This window comes from Komagataella phaffii, chromosome 3 (genome assembly GCF_000027005.1).
Source record: "Komagataella phaffii GS115 chromosome 3, complete sequence".
Lineage (NCBI taxonomy): Eukaryota > Fungi > Ascomycota > Pichiomycetes > Pichiales > Pichiaceae > Komagataella > Komagataella phaffii.
Window position 1 is genome coordinate 2,046,944 of NC_012965.1, and position 23,899 is coordinate 2,070,842.

Sequence of the window (23,899 nt, forward strand, 5' to 3'; positions counted from 1 at the left end):
CTTGATATCCACTGCGGATTACTTGAGCTTCAAAAAGGAAATCTCCAAGTTGTTGTCAGCTTATATCATCTCAAACATCATTCATCTTAATAGGTTCAACCATGCTGGAGTATCCAACTTGAAATATGACGTTCAACATATGTGGCGTCAGCTCGCATTGCCCAAGGATGAAAGCTATCGGGCAATTAATAAAGAGTTGGCATTAAAACATTGATTCTGTTTAATAGAAGCTGCCCATCACATTCTGACCTGTACAGAGTTTATCTTCTTCTTCTTTGCCATTCTGCTCTAGTTCATCCTCTTTGTATTCGTAGCTATTGTAAATATTCTTAAAATTCTCAACCATTTCGCCAATGTTATTCAGCATTCCAGAAGGACCATCCTTATTATCATCGTCGGATTCATTCATCCAGTTACCGTCATCATCTGTATCTACATCAGAGGTAAGAATATCATTATCGATCCGTGCTTGGTTGCTTGGCTCTTTAAAGCTGATAGGTTCAGGAATCAGAGCTCTACCATGGTGTTTTGTATTTGTTATTACATTCATTTCCGATTCCTTTGCAGTAAAAGATGAGTAACGTGATATGATCGGAGAATCTATTTTTTTCGACTTCCCAGTTTGAAATTTTGAAAGCTGCTTTGAAAAATCTCTTTCTGCCTTTTCCTTCTGCTGCGAATAGATCTTTTTCAAATCCGATGTTCCGTTCATGAAAGAGTCTACATCTTTTACTGATTCAGAACCAATGCTCTCACTATCAGTCTTAGATGAATCGCACTGACCATCTGTTCTTTGATCAGTAAAATGATTCTCTACCAAATGGTCCAAAACCTGCCAACCGTATGCATTCGCAAACTTTCTGCGCACTATAATATTGTTGTGAGCATCGGGCAGTAAGTTGACCAAAACTTTTCTCCACGTAAGGCCTTTATGCCATTTTCTGGCAATTAACTCTTCTAACTGCTTTTGTCTTCCGAGTGGATCGAGAGATTCCAAAAATGAGATCGATCTGTCTTTCGGGGAGAATTTATCTCTCGGAGGAAGATCTGAGTCATGATAAATCTGATCATGAATTATAACGTTCTCTCTAGTGGACGGGTCAACGATGTAGGATGTTGGTGGTAACGGAGGAAGCAGAACTTTTGCAGCTGACTCTATTACAGAAGATTTAGGAAGAACATCTATAATGTCCTCTCTGTTTCCTCCCTTGTTATTCTGATAGTTCAAATCGTCGTGATCTTGTTCATCATGGTCCTCGTCCTTGGTTTGATATCTCCTATATTTTCGGCTCTTCTTTTTCTTTATTTGAGCAGTTGGTATGCAATAAGTGATAGCAGTTTGTATAGGCGACAGACAACAACTCATCCAGGACTCCTTGAGTTGATCGCCTGTGGAGTCGTCTGCTGGATCCTCAGAAATCTTACCGACAGAAGTCGCATTATCGAAATTACCGCTTGTCAAGCTTGGATCACTGTTCGAAGGTGGACTATCTTCTATTCCTTTATGATGCTTCATTGGAGATTTTCTTTCGTTCCTAATAACTTGAGATACTTGGGATAAGCCTTTCCAGTCTAAGAAGAGCAAAGCTGATGTCCTCAAGGGTACAATACCATCGTGAAGTGCATTAGCATACAAAGTTCTGTTTTTGAATCTTTTCAAAGCAACGTGTGTAGGCCCTGTAGGTAATAAATACAGTAATGGCTTCGCTTGCTGGAGACTCAAATCCTGTCCAGTTTTACCTACAACTCCCATGGCCAGCGCCATTTTAACATAGCCTGGATTTTCATTTGAAATACCCAAAAATGGGGAAGCTAGTGAAATAAAGTTAATGGGCTCAACTTTTTGAAAGAAGCTAGGGTAATTATGTTGTATGTATCCAATAGCAAATGTCTGAACTAACCCACCAAGAGAGTGTGAAATGAACGATATTTTGTTAACATTTGGACGGTACATTTCATTAATAATAGCTTCTGCAAGTCTTGTGCCCAAGTACTTGACGCCTCTTTCAGTTTGGCATACGTTTCCAAAATATCCCTTAACAATTACATTTTCTCCAGCTAGATTCGACTTTCTATCAATAAGTTCCTTTAAGTAAAACATGTCAGCACTTGCATTAGAATGTAGACCATGGGTGACCACTACCAGATGCACAGGATAATCATCTTTCACTAATGGCTTATTCCAAAGGTCTAAAGTATCGTTGCTCACAACACTAAAATCTGGACTAAAACATCCATACAGGTCTTTGTCGAATGGCTTCAAATGCTGTTTACTAAGTGATTCGTCGACAATAGTAAACTCAAAATGAACTTCTGATGTGGTAGAGAAGATCACTTGGCTAATAATGTCTACGTGCCAGTCGTATCTTTCTTTTAGAACATGTATTGGTAAACTCATAACGAAACTTTGGCCTGGTTGAATATTGGGGTTATACTTGGGTTGTTCGGCAGTAACAAAGCATTGCTTGTTATGATCATACTCTGAAGAAGTAACATCAGCATAAATTATAAACGGTCCTGCCAAATATGCGGCCCGGAGGGGCAATAACTCTACGTTCTTGACCTTGAACTGGAATGACTTCTTAAGCAATTGCTCCGGATTTAATTCGGGAGGAGGTGTATATGTAACCATGAAGCGAAAGATCTCCCCAACCTTAACTGACTTACGCTGCCGATAAATTAGATTTGTAGAATTGGTCTTATTGGATTTCTTAGTCATCTTGATTCATGGCTAGCCGTTATCTTTGGACGGAAGTAACTAACTATGCGGTTATGTACAAAAGAGCTTAATGTGCATATCAGAAGTCGCGGTCAGCGCACGTAAATCTTTCGAATACGTCAAAATAAGTGAAGAAACGAATGAAACCTCTAACCGCCTTTAGTTCCTCAAAAAGTTCGTAGGAGATAACGTTGGGCTATGCTACTTAGATCGACCTTAAAGTTGGCAACCAGACTGTTGGGATTTGTATGGGTATCGAAATCTAATAACTCGAAAAGAGATTGTTGAAGACGTGTCCATCGAATAAAAAATATGTTTACATCAGCTGATGCTACTTCTATGTATAGCTGAACAGTTGTAATCAGGTTTTTTGCTTCGATCAGCCTTGTGAACTTGTAGAAGTAATCTATCTCTATTTAAACCTCCCAAAGTCAAGATAATTAATTGTACCTTGCCACGCGCGAACGTTAAATGCTTACAGATAGTATAGAAATAAACTCAGAAAGACCATCTCAAAGGAGTTTAATTTACCAGTTTTCAGAACATCTGTATAACCAATGACGCTATGGCTAAGCCGATTAAAAATGTTGAAAAATTAAGTTCAATGCAAAATAAGGCTCAATCGGAACAATCGGAACCAATTCATGATTCGGCTTCTTCCTCAAGTTCTGTGCCTTCCAACTTGGAGAATGAAGATGACAATTTGGAACAAAACGTAGTAACGTTAAGTGATTACAGAAAACAGAGGGATATAATTGGGCCTATTGATTTGCGTGAATCAGATGAACAGTTTCCTGAACTTCCAAATATCAATCATCACACTGTGGCTAGTAGACAATCTTGGAACTTTTGGTTTTGGAAAGCAACTGATCCACCCAAGAGTACACTAGAACCAGAGAATCTGAGTGATGATCACTTAAATCTCAGCATTTGTTCACAAACAGATTCCAGTCATAGTGCTGAGGCTGAATCTACGGTGGTGGCGGCTGAACCAGCTTCCGCAGCACCCAAGGGCAGAGGCTGGCAATTCTGGAAATGGGGAAATGAACTTTCGAATTTGTCAAAGCGAAATGGTTCACTAGACTGTGAAATCAACCACTCCTTTTCCTCACTTTACTCCACCTCTTCAAAAGCAAAACTTGCTGACGATGCCAAAAGGGCTATAAAAAGAAACACAGTAACCAGTCATTGGGCTTACTTCAAATCATCAGAACACGCGGAATATGCTGAATTGGCAGTGGTAGGTACAAGTAGTGCTAGCAATCCTGTCAAAGTTGAAGTAGATCTAGCGGCTACACCCCTTGAGTTGGAAGAAAGCATGCTCCTTTTGGATACTCAGGCAAAAAAAGAGGCTGATATTGGCTCCTCTTCTAACTCAACAGATAAGACGCGGTTATCCTCAGAGTCTTTCGGAATTCTTGCCCCAACAATTGAATGCAACTACAGAGTTGTAACTTCTACTACCAGGGCCCGTCTCAACTTACAGAGGATTAGTACACTAAAAATTCTGAGTAGCAAGATTATCAAGGAAGAGAACCATCTTTACATCAAAGAAAATAATCTTGATTCAAATTCTATCTTCAAAGCTGTTGTCATTGGAGTTCATGGGTTTCTACCTATAAGAATGGTGCGAACATTAGTTGGTCAACCTACTGGTACAGCGAGCACTTTCGCAGCCCATGCAACTGAAGCTCTCCGGTCTTGGGGACGAGCTCATCATCTCAATATGAAGATTGATGTTGTTGCGTTAGAGGGTGAGGGAAAGATACTAGAAAGGGTTGGCAGTCTTTTAAGTTTGTTAGAAAATTGGCTGGATGTGATAAGGGACTGTGACTTTTTATACTTTGCTTCGCACTCCCAAGGTGTCCCTGTTGCTATTCATATAGCGGCCCAATTATTCAAGCAGAACGTGCTAAATCCTAATCAGAAGGTTGCGCTACTAAACATGGCAGGCATTTGTTTAGGCCCGTTTCCAGAATTGGATGCCAAGCTGGCTATAAAAGCATACTCTCGGTTAGAGAACGAAATAATGATGGAACTATTTGACTTCCAAGATCCTGACACCTTGCAATCACGCAAGTTGATAGAGAGTTTGGAAATATTGGTAAGTCATGATACAAAGCTTACATTTGTCGGGTCTCTCGATGATCAACTTGTCCCTCTTTTTTCATCCACATGCTTCCATGTTAGCCACCCCAATATTTTTCGATCCATACATGTGGATAAAACTAGTGAACATGCTCCATTTCTAACGAATTTAATGAAATCTTGTATGATGGTTAGGAATTTGGGTCGTGACGACCATAATCTCAACTATGAAATATCGAGATATTTGATAGGTTCTGTGGGTGTCGGTGGACACTGCAAAATATTCAGGGATTTAAATGTTTACACTTTAGGTATTGAAAATGCTTTACAAACCACTTCGTTAACGAACCCTAAACCCATGGCATATCAGGAAATAAACTCCAAAACAATAATCAATAACCCATACCATTTACCTTGGTCATTTAGGGGCTTTATTCAGCAGCTACTGGAACTTAAGCATATCAACTCCATAAAATTGGTGCAGGAAATAGTAGAGTCGTACATTGATTGGAATCCTAGCACCAAGAATCTGAGAGATTTAAGCCGTTGTATAGATATTCTGGAAACAGTGGATATCGACGAATTAATCGAATCAGTCAAGACCTCTTAGCATTATGATGCAATATATCTGTTAGTTTACTTGGTGCTCTTGGTGCTCAACATACTCTTAGAGGCGGCCCAAAACACTATTCATTTGATTAATATATGGATATAAATGATATGCGATGTGCAAGACACGTCAAAAAAGAATTTTTTTGAATATTGAATTTCAGCAGTTGCCCTGGCTGGAACAACCAGGCAAAAAAAATTGATGGACAGATTGAGACCCAATGATTGACAACCGATGGCTAGCCGAACATGCAAATAGTAGCCCTAGGAGAGTGAGACAGGTGGAAAAAGGGTAAGATGAAGATAATCATTATCACGTGATTGGTATAAATTTCGTGAAATAAACAGAAATCATTGAAAAATACCAAAGTGGTTACTCTATGAGTGTTGGTTCAATTAGATTAGTGACTCAATATTTGAGCTCACAAGAACGGAAGAGATTATTAAATGACTTAGTTGAGAATCATGTTCTTCAAAAAGCAGATGAGTCTTCTGAAGTTCTATTGAGTGAGCTCCTGGATGTAGTTTCTGAAGATGAGAAAGAATTCATTCTGGCTAGACTACAGCTATTCGCCATCAAAGTATTGAACAGCCATAATGATGAGACCCCCGAAATGAATGCTTTTTCGTCTATTCTAATGCTAAGTCGGAAGTCCTCTAAACTCACTGCCACACTAGTGGATCACATAGTTGGAACCCTTTCACGTTTTGTTGAAATTGAAAAAGAAGGCCTGAATTTTGAATCTGGATCTAACGAACTGATCGATAGCAACACTTTTGGCAAACCTGGGTTATTTGGTTCCCTTCAAGAAGATGTACCCACCGCTATGGCATTACGCCTTCTGTCATTTATTGAGGTGCTTTCCAGGGATGCCCTAATAGGTCATCAACCTATGATTGATTTTTATGCATGTATACTGCTAGGATTTGAGGACGACAAGGTTCGTGAATGCTGCTCCCAAATTATTAGATGGAGAATTTCATTTATAAAGGAGAACTCAGATATGAATTCTTTTGTTTGGGATGTAATACAGTTGCTGATGAATTCTCCAAATCAAAAAAAAGTGAACCTTGCATTTGTATTTTGGCTAAGATATTTGAATGGGCAGTCCATTCAGTCACTTTCTTTGAACTCTGAGTATCAGGAAGCTCTTCAAAAAGACCAGTACTGGCTTTACCTGAAAGCTGGTTTAATAAGTAAAGTTCATGAGCAGAGAAAGTATGCTCTCTCGATTATTAAATTAACTGTCACCTCCATCGCAAAGAGTTTTGAGAACTCCTTTATTAAATGGGAGATACCTTTCAAAGACCAGAATGTAGCTCTCTGGAGAAAGTTTTGTACATTATACGAAATTATTGGTTTGGATACGTCGTTACACCAAGCGAAGGCAGCCACAAGGGATATTATAAGTATGTTGACCGAAGATTCGACGATAAGGGCTCCATTCGCACTAATTATTCTATCCATTGGGTTTCACGCCTCCATGGAAAGTGTTCGGAAATTCTCTTTGGAGTTAGTTTTGTCCATTCCTTCTAATCGGCTCCATCTACTGCAGGAGGATAATTACGAGTTTTTGAAGACGACCTTTTTTCCCTTCATTCTCACAGCTAACTACTATAGCACATTCAGAACTGATAGTGAATACGAATGTCCATTTGGAGACAAGGTTATTAAATTTCTTTCTGGATGCCTCCAGGATTTGTCTGAAAAAGAGCACGTAAGAAGGCTAACGCATATCATTCTAGAAATGTTGGCTATCAACAGAATGACCTTTGATCCTGCAAGATTGTATGTTGTCCAAGGTCTACTTCAGGGGTTGTATAGGCTTCAATCGAGCTTAAACCATGTTATAGTCAAAGAGGATCTTTCACTACTTTATAAAGTTTTCGAAAGAGTTGCGGAAAACGAAATATTCCAGTTGATGACTCAGACTATAAATTTACGACTGTTATTATTTTTGGATTTTGATCGAGTTGGCTTTCAAGGGTTACTACAAGCTCTAGCAAAGTTTCTTCGAATCAACGGGGCCCTTGGGTACACCATACTCAGTGATCAAATTGATTTTTTCCTAGATAGTGTTTCTAAGAATTTTCAGAAGCAAGAGTTGCTTGCGTTTTATGAAGACAATAAAAATCAGCTTTCGATGGAAAATTTCATTGTCTATCTAGCTTTGATCGTTCCAAATAACAAGTCTATGGTAAGTTTGTTGGCCACGGATATTTCACAACATCCTCAATCTTGCAAGATTTTGATTCAGTTAAGAGCTCATGCTTCCTGGTTTTCTGATATAGTCAATGAACCTGTTATATCTTCCGAAATAAAACAATTGGTTTGCAAAATGATCACTCATCCCAGTTCTTGCTCAGAGATCTATTTTGAGAATACGAACTGCCTTATTAAAGATACAAGTATATTTTCTCACCCGTTTTGGAATAATACAGATCTGAATAATTTTTGGATTAGTATATTGACGGAGTTTGAGTCTAGTAACGAAGGGACTTTAACTCTTGCCACAGCTAAGTTTGATTTTTTTGTGGAGGTGCTTCAGCATTCTGTATTCAGTGACGTTGCCGAAAGCTTCTTAACCTGGGAGAATGTTTTCAATCTGGGTGCAACATCCTTTAAAAACCAACCCAAAAATACTTCCACTGCTTTTTACAAAGTCAAAGATCAATTTTATGGATCACTTTTCCGTATGATTCAACTATTAGCAAAAATATCAAGAATTGATGGGACTTTCAAAGAGAAAGTTTATAATTTACTTTCCCATAACGCTTTTTTTGCAGGCTTCTATGGAAAGTTAGAAGCCATTAATCTTCTTCAAGTATTAATTCAAACGAGTGATCCTTTGACTACTGACGAATCCTTGTCGTTGGTCCAAATTATGGAGTTAATTTGGGATGATCTTACGGTCGATAGATTAATACTAAACCAGCGACCACTACATTTGGCTTTTATCGAGTTGGCATTTAGTGTGCCAATTCTTAGTTGTTCTTTAGAAGCTAGTGGTCGGTTATCTCAATCTTTAAGGAGACTTGCCCTGCAAATAATCGACAATGGATATGGTAGAAAATCACTCCTTCCCACGATGATTAATTGTTTCTCAAGTTTTCAGTTAAGACACAACGATGGTTTTGAAAATTCCTTCTGGCTTGGTGAAGTTTTAGTATACGGTTTCTTCCTGCAGCAATTGAATAATAACCTATGCAGACTTGAGCTTATTTTGGGATCCATTTATGATCAAGAGTTCAATTTCGATGGAGACAGGATCTACGAAAGGGTATACGGAGCAGAAGAAGTTTCGTTCAGAGCCAATATTGCGGCTATTCTTGCCTCGATAAAATCCTCTGTGTTTGCTCTTCATATCTGGAGATTTATTCTGACTAATGACTCCATCTTTCACCTGCAAACACCAGTAAAAAGAAATGATGGAGTAGAAGAATGGAAAAGAATCCAATTGTTATGCGTAATGGTACTCACCATTAAGACTATTGGGAAGTCAGATTTACTTACATTAGTAACGGAGGTATTTGCTCCGCTTCTATTCAAGGAAACTAGCCCACTTTGTCGGGTCTATATTGAATGGATCCTCAGCTATACACTGCTGAATGTCACGCCTTCGAAGGAAGCTATTCTTGCGTATTTCAAGGATGATATTGATAACCAACAGCCGACCTATATGACAACTTTTGAGAGAATTTCGTATCTGGTGATCAAAAAATTAGACTTTGAGAGTGAGTCTCAAGAATTAACCAATTTTCTGGTTAACTACTTAATTCCTTCATGCTCTTCAAATCGAGCATTGATTCGTCACTTTTCAGTTTCCTTGGTATGCTCAGTTATTCCTGAGATTAAAAACAAAAATTTAAATGTCCCCAAAGCAGTTGTCCGCTCATTGGAGAATATCTACAACATGGCCCTTAAATCAGAAGGTTTCGGCACCTATAGATCTGGGGATGCATTGATATGGGACATAACTGAAGACTTGACATTGGTAGGTATTTGTGGTGGTGTTTTATTAAAAGTCTCTGATAGATATACTGAATTTATTTGCCAAAAAGAATTTGCGAAATATGTTTCTGAAGAGCAGAAAGAAAAATTGTTGCTACCCATAGGTCAAGATCAAAGAGAACAATGGGTACATAGAAGTCCAGAAAAACAAAAATCCAACAAAAGCTCCTTTTCAGCCTCCAATGCAGATATTGGAACGCTTCTTCAAACCAAAAGTGGTACATGGAGCACGGTTATGGATGTTGATGAGACAAATAAAAATGGACATGTCCGGAAACGATCTGATTTGATCGTCATGGCTTCTTTAGTTGATAAACCGCCAAATCTAGGAGGAATATGTCGACTGAGTGATGTTTTAGGAGCAGGATTGCTGACTTTGGATGATATGCGAGTTAAAGAACATATTCAGTTCAAGAACGTCGCGGTAACTGCTGATAAATGGATGCCATTGGAGGAAGTCAAGAAAGAAAACATAATTGGGTTTATGTTACGGAAGAAAAAACAAGGATATACCTTGATTGGTCTTGAGCAAACAGACGACTCCGTAGAGCTGAACAGTGAGCTGAAATTTCCAAAAAAGTCACTTATCGTACTCGGGATGGAAAAGGAAGGTATTCCAAGCTCAATACTAGCTGAACTTGACTTTTGTGTTGAAATTAAACAGGTGGGAGTTATCAGATCAATGAATATTCAAACTGCCACTGCGGTGATTGTCCACGCATACGCGATCCAGCATTGTTAGTGTAATATACGTATGTTTAAAAGATTGTCTTAATGGAGTCATCCGAAACAATTTCATCCAAAGACTTAACTACTAATGGGCCAATTTCTTTGACCAAAGCGTGGGCTTTTAGTATTTGTGCTGAGTTTATTCCTGTGTTATCCTTTGGGGAAAGTGAGATGGTTTGCAGTGGAGAAATTATCTTTCCGTTAGCGTAAGTTAGGCATATTCCATTCTCGCTAACTGACTCCTCCTCTGGAGATGGATCAATAAAGATATTATCTTTCACAACCGCAACAACAAATAGCAAAGGAGGACTCAACGAGCTGTCACCAAATAATGCTAGGGATGATTCCCAGTCATCTGAGAACATAGGTTGTTCCTCAATATCTCTATCATTGACCGTGGATGTTAATAGCGGCAACTTTGTAGATTTCAAAGCCATATAAGTTGCTAAAGAAAGAAGAGTTAGCGGATAGACAGAGCTATGAGATAATACCACAATGTCTATGAATAATTTAAATGCATATCTATGGGTCAACCTTAATTTTTCCAGCGGGATGTGTTTGACCAGTGAACCCTTCAAAGATGAAGCGATAGTGGAGCTTAAGTTCGAGTCGTCCCGTATTCCATTTATATCAAGATCTACTTCAATCAGATTCTTGAGGTGCTGCGCAGAGTTTGCGTTGTTCAGCTGCAAACTGACTACCTTTGCTTTGACACTAGCTAAACATTCGGCACCGTCAGCCATTCGTATCCTAGCGCTACCATTTGACCCTGGTAAGAAGGAACAAGTAGCTTCCAAAGGACGAAACTGTTTGTTGAGTCGAGCATCAGGTCTTATTGGTGACAAACATGACAACGATTCGTGAAGATATGATCTTTCAGCTGGGGAGAGAGTTATTTTGAACATTAGATGAGAAACAATTAATTAGATTCAAGAGAATAGTAACATTCGAGATGAAAAGAAAAAAAGCTTCAGCGAAATGAGTATCTCCGCTAGCGTTTAACTACTTAGTCATGCTAACCACTAATCCGTATGAACCTAACAAACGCAAAAGAATTATAAAATAACTAACTGAACTCTTCCATTCCTATGTGTTCCCAACGCATAGTAATTTACAAAAAAACGCTGTTGGCTGCATTAGATTCAATTCCATTGTTGTCCGTGTTGAGTTCAAACTTTGCTGATGCACTAGCAGAAGGTAGCTCCTCTTTCCGTTCGGTACTACGGGAGAGTAACTCTTGTTCAATTCGTTCAATTCTTTCTTTCTGATTCTTAAGAACAATTTCGTTTTCCCTTATACTCTCCTCGTAAATCTGATCATCATTCTCCTCGGTATTGAGATCCTCAAGTTCATCGATTTCACTTGACGATTTATCTTTATTCCTGATCTTTAGAAGAAGGGACTCCATTAGTTTATTGGACTCATTCAATCTGTGGACGGAGGTACTCAATTGAGATCTAATGGCATCCAAACTCTCGTTTGGTAGCTCCCTTATAGCTAAGACAAACTCTTCGATTTGAACTGGTCTGTTAATTGTTGTCATCTTTTTCGGTTGCTACTAGTGCTACTTTTTAGTTCAAAACATTGGATGTGGCCTATGTATTATATGCATGCACCGTTTTGACACAGCAATCATCCTCCTCCTCTTCGCTATTTTTCAAATCATATGCAACAAGTGCTATCAACCATACACCAACATCGATCTTACTAAATGCTAGGTCGTTGTTTGATTCGAAATTCCCAATATTTATTGGGGGCAAAATCACTTTTAACTTATTGTCGACCCTTATCTGACAAATCATATGTGGCTACTGAATCAATCAGTCCGACGCTACTGAAAAAGGCTTCCAGGTTGAGCTCACAATTGAAAGACTTGGAATCAAAGCTTTCTTCAAGTGACGAGTTCAGTTATCAAGATTCCAGGGACTATTCGCTGTTGGTCTCTACGGTGGAAACTTATAATGAATTTCTCCGAGAAACTGAAAATGTTGAAGAATTACAAAGGATGTTGCATGAAGACCCTTCGTTAAAAGAAGAAATAGAAAGTGAGCTAACACAGGCCGCTCCTAAATTAAAGAGACTAACCTCCAAACTAAAGACTAAGTTACTTCCGCCACATGAATTTGCCGACAAGCCTTGTATTCTGGAACTAAGACCAGGAATAGGAGGAAGCGAGGCAAATTTGTTTACCGAGGATTTACTCTCTATGTACGAAAAATACGCCCAGCATCATAGATGGTCGTATGAGATAATTTCAAGAAATCCACACCCTTCAGGCAATGGACTGGTTGATGCCGCCATTGTAATTAACGAGCCTGGATCATATAATCGTTTGCGATTCGAAGCTGGGGTTCATCGTGTCCAAAGAGTTCCTGCAACAGAATCAAAGGGAAGAACTCACACTTCAACCGCTGCTGTAGTAGTTCTTCCCAAGATTGATGAAGACGATACCAGTTTGAATCGAACGTTTTTACCCGACGACATACGCATTGATGTTATGAGGGCCAGTGGTTCAGGTGGCCAGCACGTGAACACTACTGAGTCCGCCGTTAGGGTGACTCATATACCTTCAGGAATTGTGGTGTTAATCCAAGACGAAAGGTCCCAGCATAAAAACAAAGCCAAAGCCCTCACGATTCTCAAGGCTAGACTGGCTGAAAAAGAGAGAGTCGAAAAAGAGGAAAAAGAATTAGCTGAGAGGAAGGGGCAGGTAAGTTCCACCGACAGAAGCGATAAAATTAGAACGTACAACTTCTCTCAAAATCGAATCACAGATCATAGATGTGGCTATTCGCTGCACAATGTTGAAGGCTGTTTGAACGGTTATAAGTTAGACGAAATCATTGATGCCCTACTGGATAAAGAAACGGCAGAGAAATCTGATGAACTTGTGAAGCAACTAGAAACTAAAGAGGGTATTCTGAACTGACCCTAGCACTCAAACTGTAACCTCTATTCTAGTAAAGAGATTATGGTTTACATCCTTCGTATCCATGTATTAAACGACTAACAAGAATTTTAATCCCCGTATCGAGTAATAAATGGCCATTATTCGCGCCCCTCTCGTTAACTACCTTGTTGCCACCATTTCCAGTAACAATGTTCTTCTTGCGAAATCTAGCTTCCATGTCTACTCCACCCATTGAAGAAGCAAGAAAGGCCCTTGAGTCTGGAGATTTTTCGAATGCAGAGAAGATTTACCAGGAGATACTACTGGTGAAAAATGGAGAAAGTCAGTCGTCCTCGTCAAAGGAACAACTTGTTCAGAAGCAAGAACAATCCATACTGGAATTAGGTCAATTGTACAAGGACCATAACAAAAAGCAAGAACTTGTTAATTTGATTCCGAAATCTAGAGCTATAATGGGTTCCTTTGCAAAGTCTAAAACTGCCAAAATAACCAAACATTTAATAGATCTTGTGGAAAGTTTACCAGATTCGCTGGACCTGTCTATCGAAATCACTAAGGACTGTATTGCCTGGGCTGTGGAAGAGAAACGTTCATTCTTACGTCAGTCATTACAATTAAGACTAGCATCACTCTACTATCGGAAAACAAGCTTCTTAGATTCCATTGCCATCATTGACAAGTTATTGAAAGAATTCAAAAGATTGGATGATAAATCCTCATTGGTAGAAGTCCAACTTTTAGAAGCCAAGAACTACTTATCTCTGAAAAACTTTGCCAAATCCCGAGCTTGCCTCACCTCAGCCAGAACATCAGCGAATTCTATTTACTGCCCTACTCAGTTGCAAGCTGAATTGGACTTGATGAGTGGTATACTGCATGCAGAGGACAAGGATTTCAAGACTGCGTTTTCTTACTTCTACGAATCGCTCGAAAACTTTGCGTTACATGATGATGAATCGAAGAGCATAATAGTTTTGAAGTATATGTTACTCTCGAAGATTATGCTCAATCTCGTTGATGATGTTGTTCAGTTGTTGAAGAACAAAACTATTTCCAAGTATACAAATAATAGAGACATCGAAGCCATTAGGGAAGTGTCAAAAGCCCATGACAATCGTTCTTTAAGAGAGTTTGAAGAATGTCTAAGAATTTACAATCAAGAACTAGCTCAAGATCCAATTGTTAAGTCTCACATCATGGATCTTTACAACTCACTCTTTGAGCAGAATTTGCTCAAGCTAATAGAACCTTATTCAGTAGTTGAGGTTTCATACCTAGCCCAACAAATCGGTCTATCCACAAAGGTGGTGGAGAATAAATTAGGACAGATGATTCTAGATAAGGTTTTTTTTGGCGTTCTTGATCAAGGTAATGGGTGGCTGATAATCTACGAAGAATCGCAGGCTGACAAGAGTTACGAAATAAGCTTAGACCTGATCAAAAATATGTCCAAGGCTGTTGATTTGTTGTATGAGCGAGCATCAACTTTGAATTAAGCTTTGAAATTATCGTGTATTTGGTTAGACAAAGATACCATCTTCATAATCATCAAATATATCTGTGGTGATCAAAGCAAACTTTTGTAGGAATGGTTCTAGCTTTCCGACCTTCAAAAGCATGTAATAGAACTTGTTGGTTTCATCGGCAATAAGATTGACGACATCGGCAGCCTCTTTGACATAAACTGTGCTGATTTTACGATTCTCGACCAATATATCAAACAATGTATCTATCCAAATTGGGATGTAAAGTTCTCTGAGTTCCTGGTACATAAGTTTATCCTCCGGACTCACCTCGCTTTCAGCAGGTGGGTTGTATAACCCTTCTAGGAAAGATAAGATGATCTGTTTTAGATTGTTGGTAAGACTGTTGATTAAGTTAACGGATCTGGAAGGTTCCTCTAAAGTTCCCTGGTATTCGTACTCATGTAACTGTTTTGAAATTTGAACCAGCTTCAAATATTGGGAAACCTCCATAAGCTTATACTCAGGTATTGTAGTTAGATTCAGCGCCAAGTCGCTTCCGTGGTTCTTCCATACTTCATCTCGCAGCTTGTAGTCGTCCAAAATTTTCTGGATGGCAATGTGCTCATGTAGCTCTACTAGTGCTGCAACTTTTCCGTTCAACAAAAACCGTCTCATCAAGACAATAATCGCATCTAGAGCTTCATAACTCATATCAGCGTCGACGAACCAATCAAATGTATGCATGAGCTTGTAGTCAATGTGGCTAACATCTGCACTGATGATAATTTCAGTATGATTCGAATACAGGTACTCGGTGGCCTCAAACACTCTTTGAACTGTTCTTTTAACAATTGTTTCTAGAGGAAGTTCAAGTTCCCGCATTTCCTTCAACTGCTTCAATCTATCTGCTTTATCTGTGATCATGCTAGATAGAATAAAGGTGTAAGTCTCTATTGTATCAGCATGGGTGGAAATGAAAGATATATAAACTGGTATCGAGTCATATTGCTTGTATAAAGACAACCTTGCAATGTAAACTTTTATGAGATTGTTTAAATTAGACCCAGAAATAATAGAATCGTCCAACATTCTCATAAAAATAGCCAAGTGGACCAAAATTCTTAGCAGATACGACTCTTTAATAAGATCAGCTTCAGTCTTGGATTCATCTCCACCCGTGATCATCTCATTGAGTAAGTCAGAGGAGTTTTTCAGCAATTCACCAATACTATTCGTTATCAATGAACCACTCAAAACTCTTATGGAATGCTGACTTTGCTCTCTTATTGATGGATTGTTAGAAGAGGCTAGTGCATTGAGAGTATCGTTTAAATCACGGTGCTTTTTGGGAGGCAGGGGGAGTTGTAGATCGGCAGAACCGGTAAGTGGTCTTGTGACTCTCTCTAGTTCAATTTCCATATCATGCTGTAAGATATTGTTGCAATATATCAGTAGTTGCCTGTCCCAGGAATTGGTCAGCTTAACCGGTACTTCATGAGATCCACACATGTATCCATAAACCCCACGTTCTTTATCAGTCAATTGTTCGTTCAAGGAAAGTTGGTAGACTGTCTTTCTCCATAATTTTCTGTTCTTTATACCGATACATCTTTTTGTTTCTTGAGAATTCACACCAATATCTTCATCATCATCTCGAGAAAATGAACCATTTAGTTCTGGGTCAATGAAATCCTTCAAACCCCTTAAGACCAATGCAAAACTCCAGTTGTTTGTTTCTTTGCACAACTGGCTAATTTCATCGATATTACCTTCAAGAAGTAACCTGAATACTCTTTCAAAGAAGTTAGAATCGTACTGAACATCTTTTTCATTCAATCTGTTATTATCTTTGCCTCTTAGTGGGGCATCAGCATCCAATTGTCTTACTAATGTTGGTTTGTCTTCATTACTTTGTATATCGATTCGAGTATGGAACCATTTATTCGCTTGCAATTCTGAATCTTTCGAGTCCGGTAAAAAGGGATCTCTGTCAACTAGGTCCAGATTGAAGTTTTGAGTCAACCATGATATTATAACCATCAGTTCTTTTAGGTTTGAGTTAGCAGATATGATTTGCTCCTTCACGGAAAGGTCTGTTCTATATGGGTTGACATCAGTATCGGAGTTTGTCTTTTCGAAATCCACAAAAAACCTATATTTAATGAGCATTTCAACCAAATTCCAAAACTTCGTTTCCAGAATCCAATTCTCAAGTATATCGGGAGAAAAGCCCTCTCTATCAGCTTCTATGATGGTTTCGGAACAAACCCGCTTAAATTCTGAAACAATTTCAAACAAATCTACGCTATCAAGTTTCAGGCGATACCTTTTCAAAATTTTCGAAAACTCAATCCAGACATCGGCTCTAATTGTATCCTGATCTCCTTCAAACTTCTCTGGCTTCATGTCAGTTTTCAGTTTGTTTGTGATTGAAAAGCACAATATAAATTCGGTTTGCTTACAAAAGAAAAACTGAAAATGTTCGCGCTTTTCTTCAAATTAAAAAAAAAATAGCGTCACAGACAGGATTCGAACCTGCGCAGGTAGAACCCAATGCCTTAACTACTTTCAAAGAATAGCAGGGCATCGCCTTAACCACTCGGCCACTGTGACAGAGTTCAATTGAAGACTAATGTAGACATATATATCAGGAAATATGATGAAATGACTATTCTGAACGAAAGGGGCTATCTGCGTCTTATTGTAAATAAACAATTAGTTTTCATATCTAATTAATCCAACTGTGATACTTTTCAGCAGTTTTTAAGAATTGCAGATTGGTTGACTCTGAACCAGTAGTATCTTCAGTTATCGACTAAAGCGGCGAAGCCATAAATCAATGGTCATGTTGTCTAGATACAATCATGATACATCAAATATTCCTTTCAAGAAATCACTGCCGGAGTCAATAGTTGACTGTGCCAGTCATCTCATATTTTGAAAACTTTGAGAATAGCTTTCCACACGGACCTGGACCCAGTGACAGCGTGTATGTGTAGGAAGGTAGGCACCCTTGGTGCGAATAGATTTTCCCAAGATAGCTTTGATAAAGAAAGTTAATGAGCTTCAGCAAAAAAAATTCTTCCTCTATGGATAATAGAAGAGAATGTATCGTATCGTTTTAGCTTATTCTTCTGCTCTTAGGTAATTTTCCTGCACTTGGATAGCTCTTGTGTGATCTGACAACTAAAGGGTTCTGTGGTCTAGTTGGTTATGGCATATGCTTAACACGCATAACGTCCCCAGTTCGATCCTGGGCAGAATCACTTTTTATACCTACAAGATTTAACAACTGCCTCCACTGGATTCTTTTCGTGATATAGATATCATCATGTAATAAGACTGTTACACATACTTATAAAGAATACAAACTGAACAGCCTGATATGCATAAGCACTGAGGCTCCCTCCTTAGCTTGGTTCTTACAAGAACAACCAGATTTGTTTGAAAAGTTATGAGATGTGCTCCATCAAACTAATTGCCCTTAGGAGGAGCATTAGGAAGAGCCTTCTGCAACGGCTTGAAATCTCCAAGAGATTTGACGATGATTGGATGTTGAGTAACATCCTTGAACCAGGCATCAATCAATGGATGTTGTTTCAACCAATTGACGTCCCAAATATATTGTAATCCCCACCTGATAGACTGAACAGCAAACAGATCAGCCAAAGTAATCTTATCGCCAACAAGATACTTCGTTTGCTTTAACTGGGTTTCATAAACAGCAACATACGACTCCAAATCTTTGAGTGCCTGGTCAACGCCATCTTTGGAGTATGGCAGGTTTCCGATGAGCGGATACAGTGCTTGAACTAAGCCAGATATGATCTCAGACGCAGTGAAGGATAGCCACTTGATGGTTTGGGCGTAATCCAAGTTGGAAGAACCGTACAGCCCATGGTTTTGAGGAATCAACGAAGTGATATACACAAATATTGCCAAAGCTTCATGTAGTACGAAATCAGGACCTTTGAAGGAGGGAGTTCTCTTCAAGGGAAATGTCTTCGCAAACTCTGGGTCGGAAGTGTCAGAGATCTTGATATCGAGACCGTAATATTCAATCAGATCCTTGAATAAAGATGATCTTGGGGAGGCGAGTACTAAGTAAATTGTTCCTTGTGACATATTGTTGAATAAGACGTAGTAAGTTGATGAAAGTGTCAATGACTAATTGAATGAAATATTCATTGAATGTCCACTTGTATTTATACTTCTAGATGAACATATGGTAATCTTTTTTGGAAATATCAATTGGGTAACTGGTGCCTATGGGAAGTAGCAGATGCTTTCCGCAATTGAGAAAGGGATACACAACATTTTCCAAGCGGATCACGCAAGATAGTCCTCCCCGTGACCAGCCAGGGGATTGAACACCATTATTGTTAGAGAGATTCAATCTACAGTTGAATTTGCTGCCAGCAAACCTGGGTTTAGCTATTGGCCCCGAATAAGTGGCGTACGCACTAAACAAAGTACTATCACATTTTTACGGACTATGATAGCATTCTTCAGCGTCTTTAAAAATTCTATGTGCCCTCCTGTTGCCACATCTCTTAACGTTTTCCGGATAGAGGCCATCATGCTTCGGAGTTTATTAGGCTGTTCTTTCGCGAGATCTAGTCTACTTGATACACTTGGGGCAATTTAGTAGAGGGATAAAGATCAACCTGTCAGGAGGAAAGATTGGGGTGAGCAAGTTTCATAGTGTACTACCAAATCAAAAATTAACTTTTCTACCTTTGCAGTTCAAAAGGACGATACTTACTGTAATCTTAAGATGGAAAACGTTGATACGGTCCAGAAACTCGTGAATAATCTTGACGTAAGACTGGACAATGTTTCTGCCTCGTTGGACGAGATTCTCGAGTTTAAGAAGCTAGATGATATCATAGAGAAAATGTCACAATTAGATCAATGCAAAATGCTAAATTCTTTGAGCTATATACTATCTTCATTGTATTTTGCATACCTGAAAGTTAATGGAGTAAAAGATGTGCATACTCATGGTATTATGAGCGACCTACAGCGGGTAAAATTATACATGAACAGAGTTAAAACTTTCGAAGAGAGATCAAGAGAGTCCGAAGTCCAAGAAATCCAAATGAAGGAGAGTATTCACAACAATTTGAAGGATTCGCTAGGAACCCCAGCCATTAGCTCCGCCAACTTCAATGATAATAAACAAAACACTCACATAAAATTTGAAAATATATGTAATACTAATGATACGAACACAACGAAAATTGTTGATTCGATTAAGAAAAATACCAAGAAGATAAGAAAAAGGTCTCAAAAGAAAAATGTCAAGGTTTCCAAATGATTTGAAAACAATAGAGTAGGGCCATCCCTTTTTTATCATGCATCTAACAACTGATTTATATTTTGTATACTGCAGTAGGGATTGAGGATAGTGTAACGATTATCAAATACTTTGAGCAGACCTCTCAAGCAAATTGAATCGTAGCCGATACTTGACGCGCGCACGACTCATCCTAATGTGGAGAACAGACTATTTGCCCGCGCGTAAGAAGTCTGCTACTCCTCCCTGCCTTCTCGTTAGATCCTCATCTTTACTTTGATCATCATTGCAAAGCCATAAACTCTGAGAGGAACACAAGTGCATACAATCACTAGATATTTGCAAAGTCGTAATGTTGGAGTACACGGCAGGATTAATAAGACGAAACAAGAAAAAGTTTCTTATATCCTCTGGAATCATAGGAGTAGGTTACTATGTAACCAAAACTATCAATAACAAGATCCAAGAATTCCAAAACCGAATTAGAGAGGAAAACTTTGCCAAAGAGCAAATCAAGCGTCGGTTTCACCAGACGCAAAGTGATTGCTACATGACCTTTCTATCACTGCTGCCAGTACTTTGTGAACCAATTATGGACGATTTGCCAGTAGAGACTATCACCAAGCAGCTCCAAATTAGACGGCTAGAAAAACAAATTGGCAACAAAGATGTTAAGAATTCCGGATCCACTGTGCTTAGTGACGATTTCTCAACATCTCAAGAGGGAGCGATATCGGAGGATACTAACAAACCTCCTGAACTGAAAAGTAAAAATCAATTGTGGCAAGAGCTAAAAATCAAAGCAATAACAAGATTTCTCACGCTGATATATTGTGAATCCTTGCTGATTGTATTCTTACACCTTCAGCTTAATATTCTATCGCGCAAGTCTTATCTTGAGACTGCAATCAGGCTGGCTTCTGAGACCCAGGGGATAGATTTGGTAGATCAAGAGTCTAATGGTGACTTTTCTGGCAACACTCAGGATGAAAACTTATCCGAACAAGCATTCTTGAGTTTTAGTTGGTGGCTGCTCAACAAGGGATGGCTTGAGATAAAGAACAAGATTGAGCCATGTGTTGAACAACACTTTGGAGGTATAAATCCCAGACAGCAATTGAAGATAAATGAGTTTGCCGAGCTTTTAAACAAATGTCAAAATTGTATTGACCTGAAGGTTTTAAATCTTACCGAAGATGATATACATTTGGGAGTCGGTGTTATCGAAGACCAGTCCCAGCCTGTTGGAAGAAAAAGCACTAACTTTATCACAAACGCTTTATTACCACCCAAAGAGTTTGAGTTTTTCCTTTTGCAACAGACAAATGATTTAGACTTTTTATCCCGCTTCAACAATAATATCGTCAATACTGAGAGCTTGAACATGTTATTGGATGAATTAAACAACTATCTGAACAATGCGGACATCAATCTGATAGTCAACAAATTGGCTACCCTAGGTATTACCAAAGTTCTGGATGAAATAGTTCTCAACCTATTACAGAAGAATCGACCGAACCCAATTTCAGATATGAATATACGTGATATTGATCTCAATGATTTTCCCCCCTACAAATTAGCAGCTTTGCTGGCAAACATAACCAAACAGTCTATTTCGTTGACTAACAACTCTGTGGAGAACCCTATTTTAGCAGACTTAAACAATTTACCGGAACTTAATGATCTCAGCGCAAGTGTATACTCTAATTTTGATCCTTAGAACTCGTGAGAAATATATCAATTTCACTACTAAATTAACTACAGAGAATCAGACTGTTGGTTATACTGACATGAAAGGATACTTAGTTTTCAATTACCTAGAGTGGACCCTCATGGTATCTGCCATTGCTGCAATCCTCCAACAGCGGCTCAATTTGTGATGGCCAATGGCTACTCTTGTAATGTTGACCGCATCCATCACCGCGGCACTTTCCTAGTTTCTCAGCAAAGTGCGACGAACAGATACAGTCAATTGACTTCTTCTTGCTCTTTTTACAAGCATTAGCAAATATTTTGGTCTCAGTGCACTGTTTGTCGCACCATTTGGCTGGCCATTTATCTTCTTTTTCTGCAGGTTTTTTCGTTGGCGCTTCCTCACTGTTCACAACTACACCTCCTAAGGTAATGACACTGAAGATGGAGTAGACTAAAATTTTGCCGAAATACATACTGTGTTCCACGTTTTGAATCCTTCTCCGATGGCTTCTTATATACATTTCACCATGGGATATGTTGAGAACTGCCGAAGCTCTTTGCCCAAATCAAGTAGTCATGTCTTTCCTTATATGGTAAGTAGCAGACAATGATTTTCCTTAGACGGGCCTACTTAGACGAGCGCAACCACAGATGCTCTGTTGTACATCACAGTAGTCCAAATACTTGTATGAGTTAGACCTAACCCACCTCTGAAGGGAAAACAGCAAATGGAAATATTCGCATCATTCGTGATTCCTCCTCTACTGTTGGCTGTCCGTAATAGATATACAAGTTGAAATTTGTTTATGATAGTTTGATAAATTCAGACGAAAATTGTTAGCTTAATGTATCTCATTTTCTATACGATAAATAAAATGTAATGAAATGTAATAAAAGGCTTCTGTAATGTACAATTAAAGAATTGAAAGGGAGTCATGGATCAGATTGAGACTGAAATTTGGTGCGAATAATTTCATTCTGAAGACGTAATCGGAATAAATCGTTCGTTTATCCATCCTTTCACGACATATTGAGTATTCTGGTTCAAAACACCATACGGCCTGAGAGATTTTTGTCGCAATAGCTGCCCAGGCTCGAGTAGTTTGTTTCTGTTTTTGTCGCAGAATTTAACCCATGGCAACACGCCACCTCTAGTTCTGCAGATGGAGTTCTTGGAATGAGGACAAATTTTAAGCTGTTTGTATTCATTGTTAAAGAGCGAGTGATCATCAGCCTCGTCTGATCGGGGTGGAAGAATGACACTGGACCACAAGCGTTCCCTTGATAGCAAGCCTAATTTACAATAGGAATGAAAGCGAGAATCAGAGATGGGTTCACCCAGGCCCAGTTTGTATTGATAGTCATCAATGTCGTCTTCCGAAACAGGCAAAAGATGCTTTTCCTTGATTGAGTAATCTTGTGCGTAAAACCGAAGAAAGTTCGAATTAACTCTTGGTTCTCTAACTTTATGCTGCAGTCTTGATGTTGTGCTATGAGGAGAGGCAGAATCGATATCATGATGAGATTCCAGCACCGTCATGTTCGTCTGGAACGTTCTGAGTGGGATCGGGGGTAGTGCCTCAGATGTATTTGTATTTTGGTGTACGATGCAACGCTGTTGAGTCATTTGCCGTGCTCTAATTCTGCTACCAATGCCTTCGGCTATAGCAGTCAAAATTTGCTTCAATGAAGATAACTTAGGGTTCCTATGTTCAGTGTATGGTGGGGTACTTGATCTTAGTATCTGCATGGTGATTGGGTTTTCACAAACATACGGTTGTGCCAAAGGATGATCCTCGTTACATTCTACTGTAACTGAAACGTAACTGTGCTTTTTCTGTAATTGTGTTGAGTGACGATACGTGGATCGATGAGCGGATAAATATGGGCTGTAGTCATTGTGTACTGTAGGAACCGTAGTATCTGATCCCACCGATGTAAAATCCAGATCTTGGTCTTCATCGGACGAAATCAAAGACGATGAATTATCTTCTTCTAAAGAGGAAGACCGCAAACAACAGTTGTAATGCCTAAGTGAAGATAACGTCGACCTTTTGGAAGAGTAAAGGCATTTCAGGGAAGGTGAAGCAAGTACTAATTTCGGTCCGGAAGAACAACCTAAGTTCTCTGTGAAGCTAATGGATTCGGCATTGCAACCAGGCTGTTCAAGTAAATACTCATAACCCAAACTGCCTATCATTGATGGCATAGGAGAATAAACCGAAAGTAGTGAAGACTCAAATTAACAAACTGAAGGAGGTAAGGTTACAAACTTTAACATGGAATATTTGAGAGGTATAAATGCAACAAAATAAAATGCCTTGTGTGGGTGGGTAATAGATGGCATATTACAGGCACTAGGGAAGCCGAA

At 39.0% G+C, this 23,899-nt stretch overlaps 12 protein-coding genes across 12 annotated transcripts; 5 read left to right on the forward strand and 7 right to left on the reverse strand.

Moving 5' to 3' along the window:
- Nucleotides 1-220: 220 nt before the first annotated feature.
- On the reverse strand, nt 221-2,719 carry PAS_chr3_1064 (Protein with putative serine active lipase domain; the record flags this gene model as incomplete). Its single annotated transcript, XM_002493261.1, has 1 exon — nt 221-2,719. One exon carries the CDS (start codon nt 2,717-2,719, stop codon nt 221-223), a length of 2,499 nt encoding a protein of 832 aa, XP_002493306.1.
- Nucleotides 2,720-3,284: 565 nt separating this feature from the next.
- On the forward strand, nt 3,285-5,417 carry PAS_chr3_1065 (uncharacterized protein; the record flags this gene model as incomplete). Its single annotated transcript, XM_002493262.1, has 1 exon — nt 3,285-5,417. One exon carries the CDS (start codon nt 3,285-3,287, stop codon nt 5,415-5,417), a length of 2,133 nt encoding a protein of 710 aa, XP_002493307.1.
- A 4,769-nt stretch (nt 5,418-10,186) lies between these two features.
- On the reverse strand, nt 10,187-11,062 carry PAS_chr3_1067 (Protein involved in rRNA processing; the record flags this gene model as incomplete). The annotated part of the gene is made up of 1 exon (XM_002493263.1): nt 10,187-11,062. The coding sequence occupies one exon, from the start codon at nt 11,060-11,062 to the stop codon at nt 10,187-10,189; it is 876 nt and encodes a 291-aa protein (XP_002493308.1).
- Nucleotides 11,063-11,268: 206 nt separating this feature from the next.
- Nucleotides 11,269-11,700, reverse strand: PAS_chr3_1068 (uncharacterized protein; the record flags this gene model as incomplete). The annotated part of the gene is made up of 1 exon (XM_002493264.1): nt 11,269-11,700. The coding sequence occupies one exon, from the start codon at nt 11,698-11,700 to the stop codon at nt 11,269-11,271; it is 432 nt and encodes a 143-aa protein (XP_002493309.1).
- Nucleotides 11,701-11,868: 168 nt separating this feature from the next.
- PAS_chr3_1249 (uncharacterized protein) lies at nt 11,869-13,086 on the forward strand (the record flags this gene model as incomplete). The annotated part of the gene is made up of 1 exon (XM_002493265.1): nt 11,869-13,086. One exon carries the CDS (start codon nt 11,869-11,871, stop codon nt 13,084-13,086), a length of 1,218 nt encoding a protein of 405 aa, XP_002493310.1.
- A 170-nt stretch (nt 13,087-13,256) lies between these two features.
- Nucleotides 13,257-14,564, forward strand: PAS_chr3_1069 (Essential, non-ATPase regulatory subunit of the 26S proteasome lid; the record flags this gene model as incomplete). Its single annotated transcript, XM_002493266.1, has 1 exon — nt 13,257-14,564. The coding sequence occupies one exon, from the start codon at nt 13,257-13,259 to the stop codon at nt 14,562-14,564; it is 1,308 nt and encodes a 435-aa protein (XP_002493311.1).
- A 24-nt stretch (nt 14,565-14,588) lies between these two features.
- On the reverse strand, nt 14,589-16,940 carry PAS_chr3_1070 (Subunit of the nuclear pore complex (NPC); the record flags this gene model as incomplete). The annotated part of the gene is made up of 1 exon (XM_002493267.1): nt 14,589-16,940. One exon carries the CDS (start codon nt 16,938-16,940, stop codon nt 14,589-14,591), a length of 2,352 nt encoding a protein of 783 aa, XP_002493312.1.
- Nucleotides 16,941-18,008: 1,068 nt separating this feature from the next.
- PAS_chr3_1071 (Translation elongation factor EF-1 gamma) lies at nt 18,009-18,659 on the reverse strand (the record flags this gene model as incomplete). Its single annotated transcript, XM_002493268.1, has 1 exon — nt 18,009-18,659. One exon carries the CDS (start codon nt 18,657-18,659, stop codon nt 18,009-18,011), a length of 651 nt encoding a protein of 216 aa, XP_002493313.1.
- Nucleotides 18,660-19,311: 652 nt separating this feature from the next.
- On the forward strand, nt 19,312-19,854 carry PAS_chr3_1072 (Hypothetical protein; the record flags this gene model as incomplete). The annotated part of the gene is made up of 1 exon (XM_002493269.1): nt 19,312-19,854. The coding sequence occupies one exon, from the start codon at nt 19,312-19,314 to the stop codon at nt 19,852-19,854; it is 543 nt and encodes a 180-aa protein (XP_002493314.1).
- A 331-nt stretch (nt 19,855-20,185) lies between these two features.
- On the forward strand, nt 20,186-21,553 carry PAS_chr3_1073 (Peroxisomal membrane protein (PMP); the record flags this gene model as incomplete). Its single annotated transcript, XM_002493270.1, has 1 exon — nt 20,186-21,553. One exon carries the CDS (start codon nt 20,186-20,188, stop codon nt 21,551-21,553), a length of 1,368 nt encoding a protein of 455 aa, XP_002493315.1.
- Nucleotides 21,554-21,650: 97 nt separating this feature from the next.
- On the reverse strand, nt 21,651-22,001 carry PAS_chr3_1074 (Hypothetical protein; the record flags this gene model as incomplete). Its single annotated transcript, XM_002493271.1, has 1 exon — nt 21,651-22,001. One exon carries the CDS (start codon nt 21,999-22,001, stop codon nt 21,651-21,653), a length of 351 nt encoding a protein of 116 aa, XP_002493316.1.
- A 500-nt stretch (nt 22,002-22,501) lies between these two features.
- PAS_chr3_1075 (Hypothetical protein) lies at nt 22,502-23,737 on the reverse strand (the record flags this gene model as incomplete). Its single annotated transcript, XM_002493272.1, has 1 exon — nt 22,502-23,737. One exon carries the CDS (start codon nt 23,735-23,737, stop codon nt 22,502-22,504), a length of 1,236 nt encoding a protein of 411 aa, XP_002493317.1.
- Nucleotides 23,738-23,899: the final 162 nt, after the last annotated feature.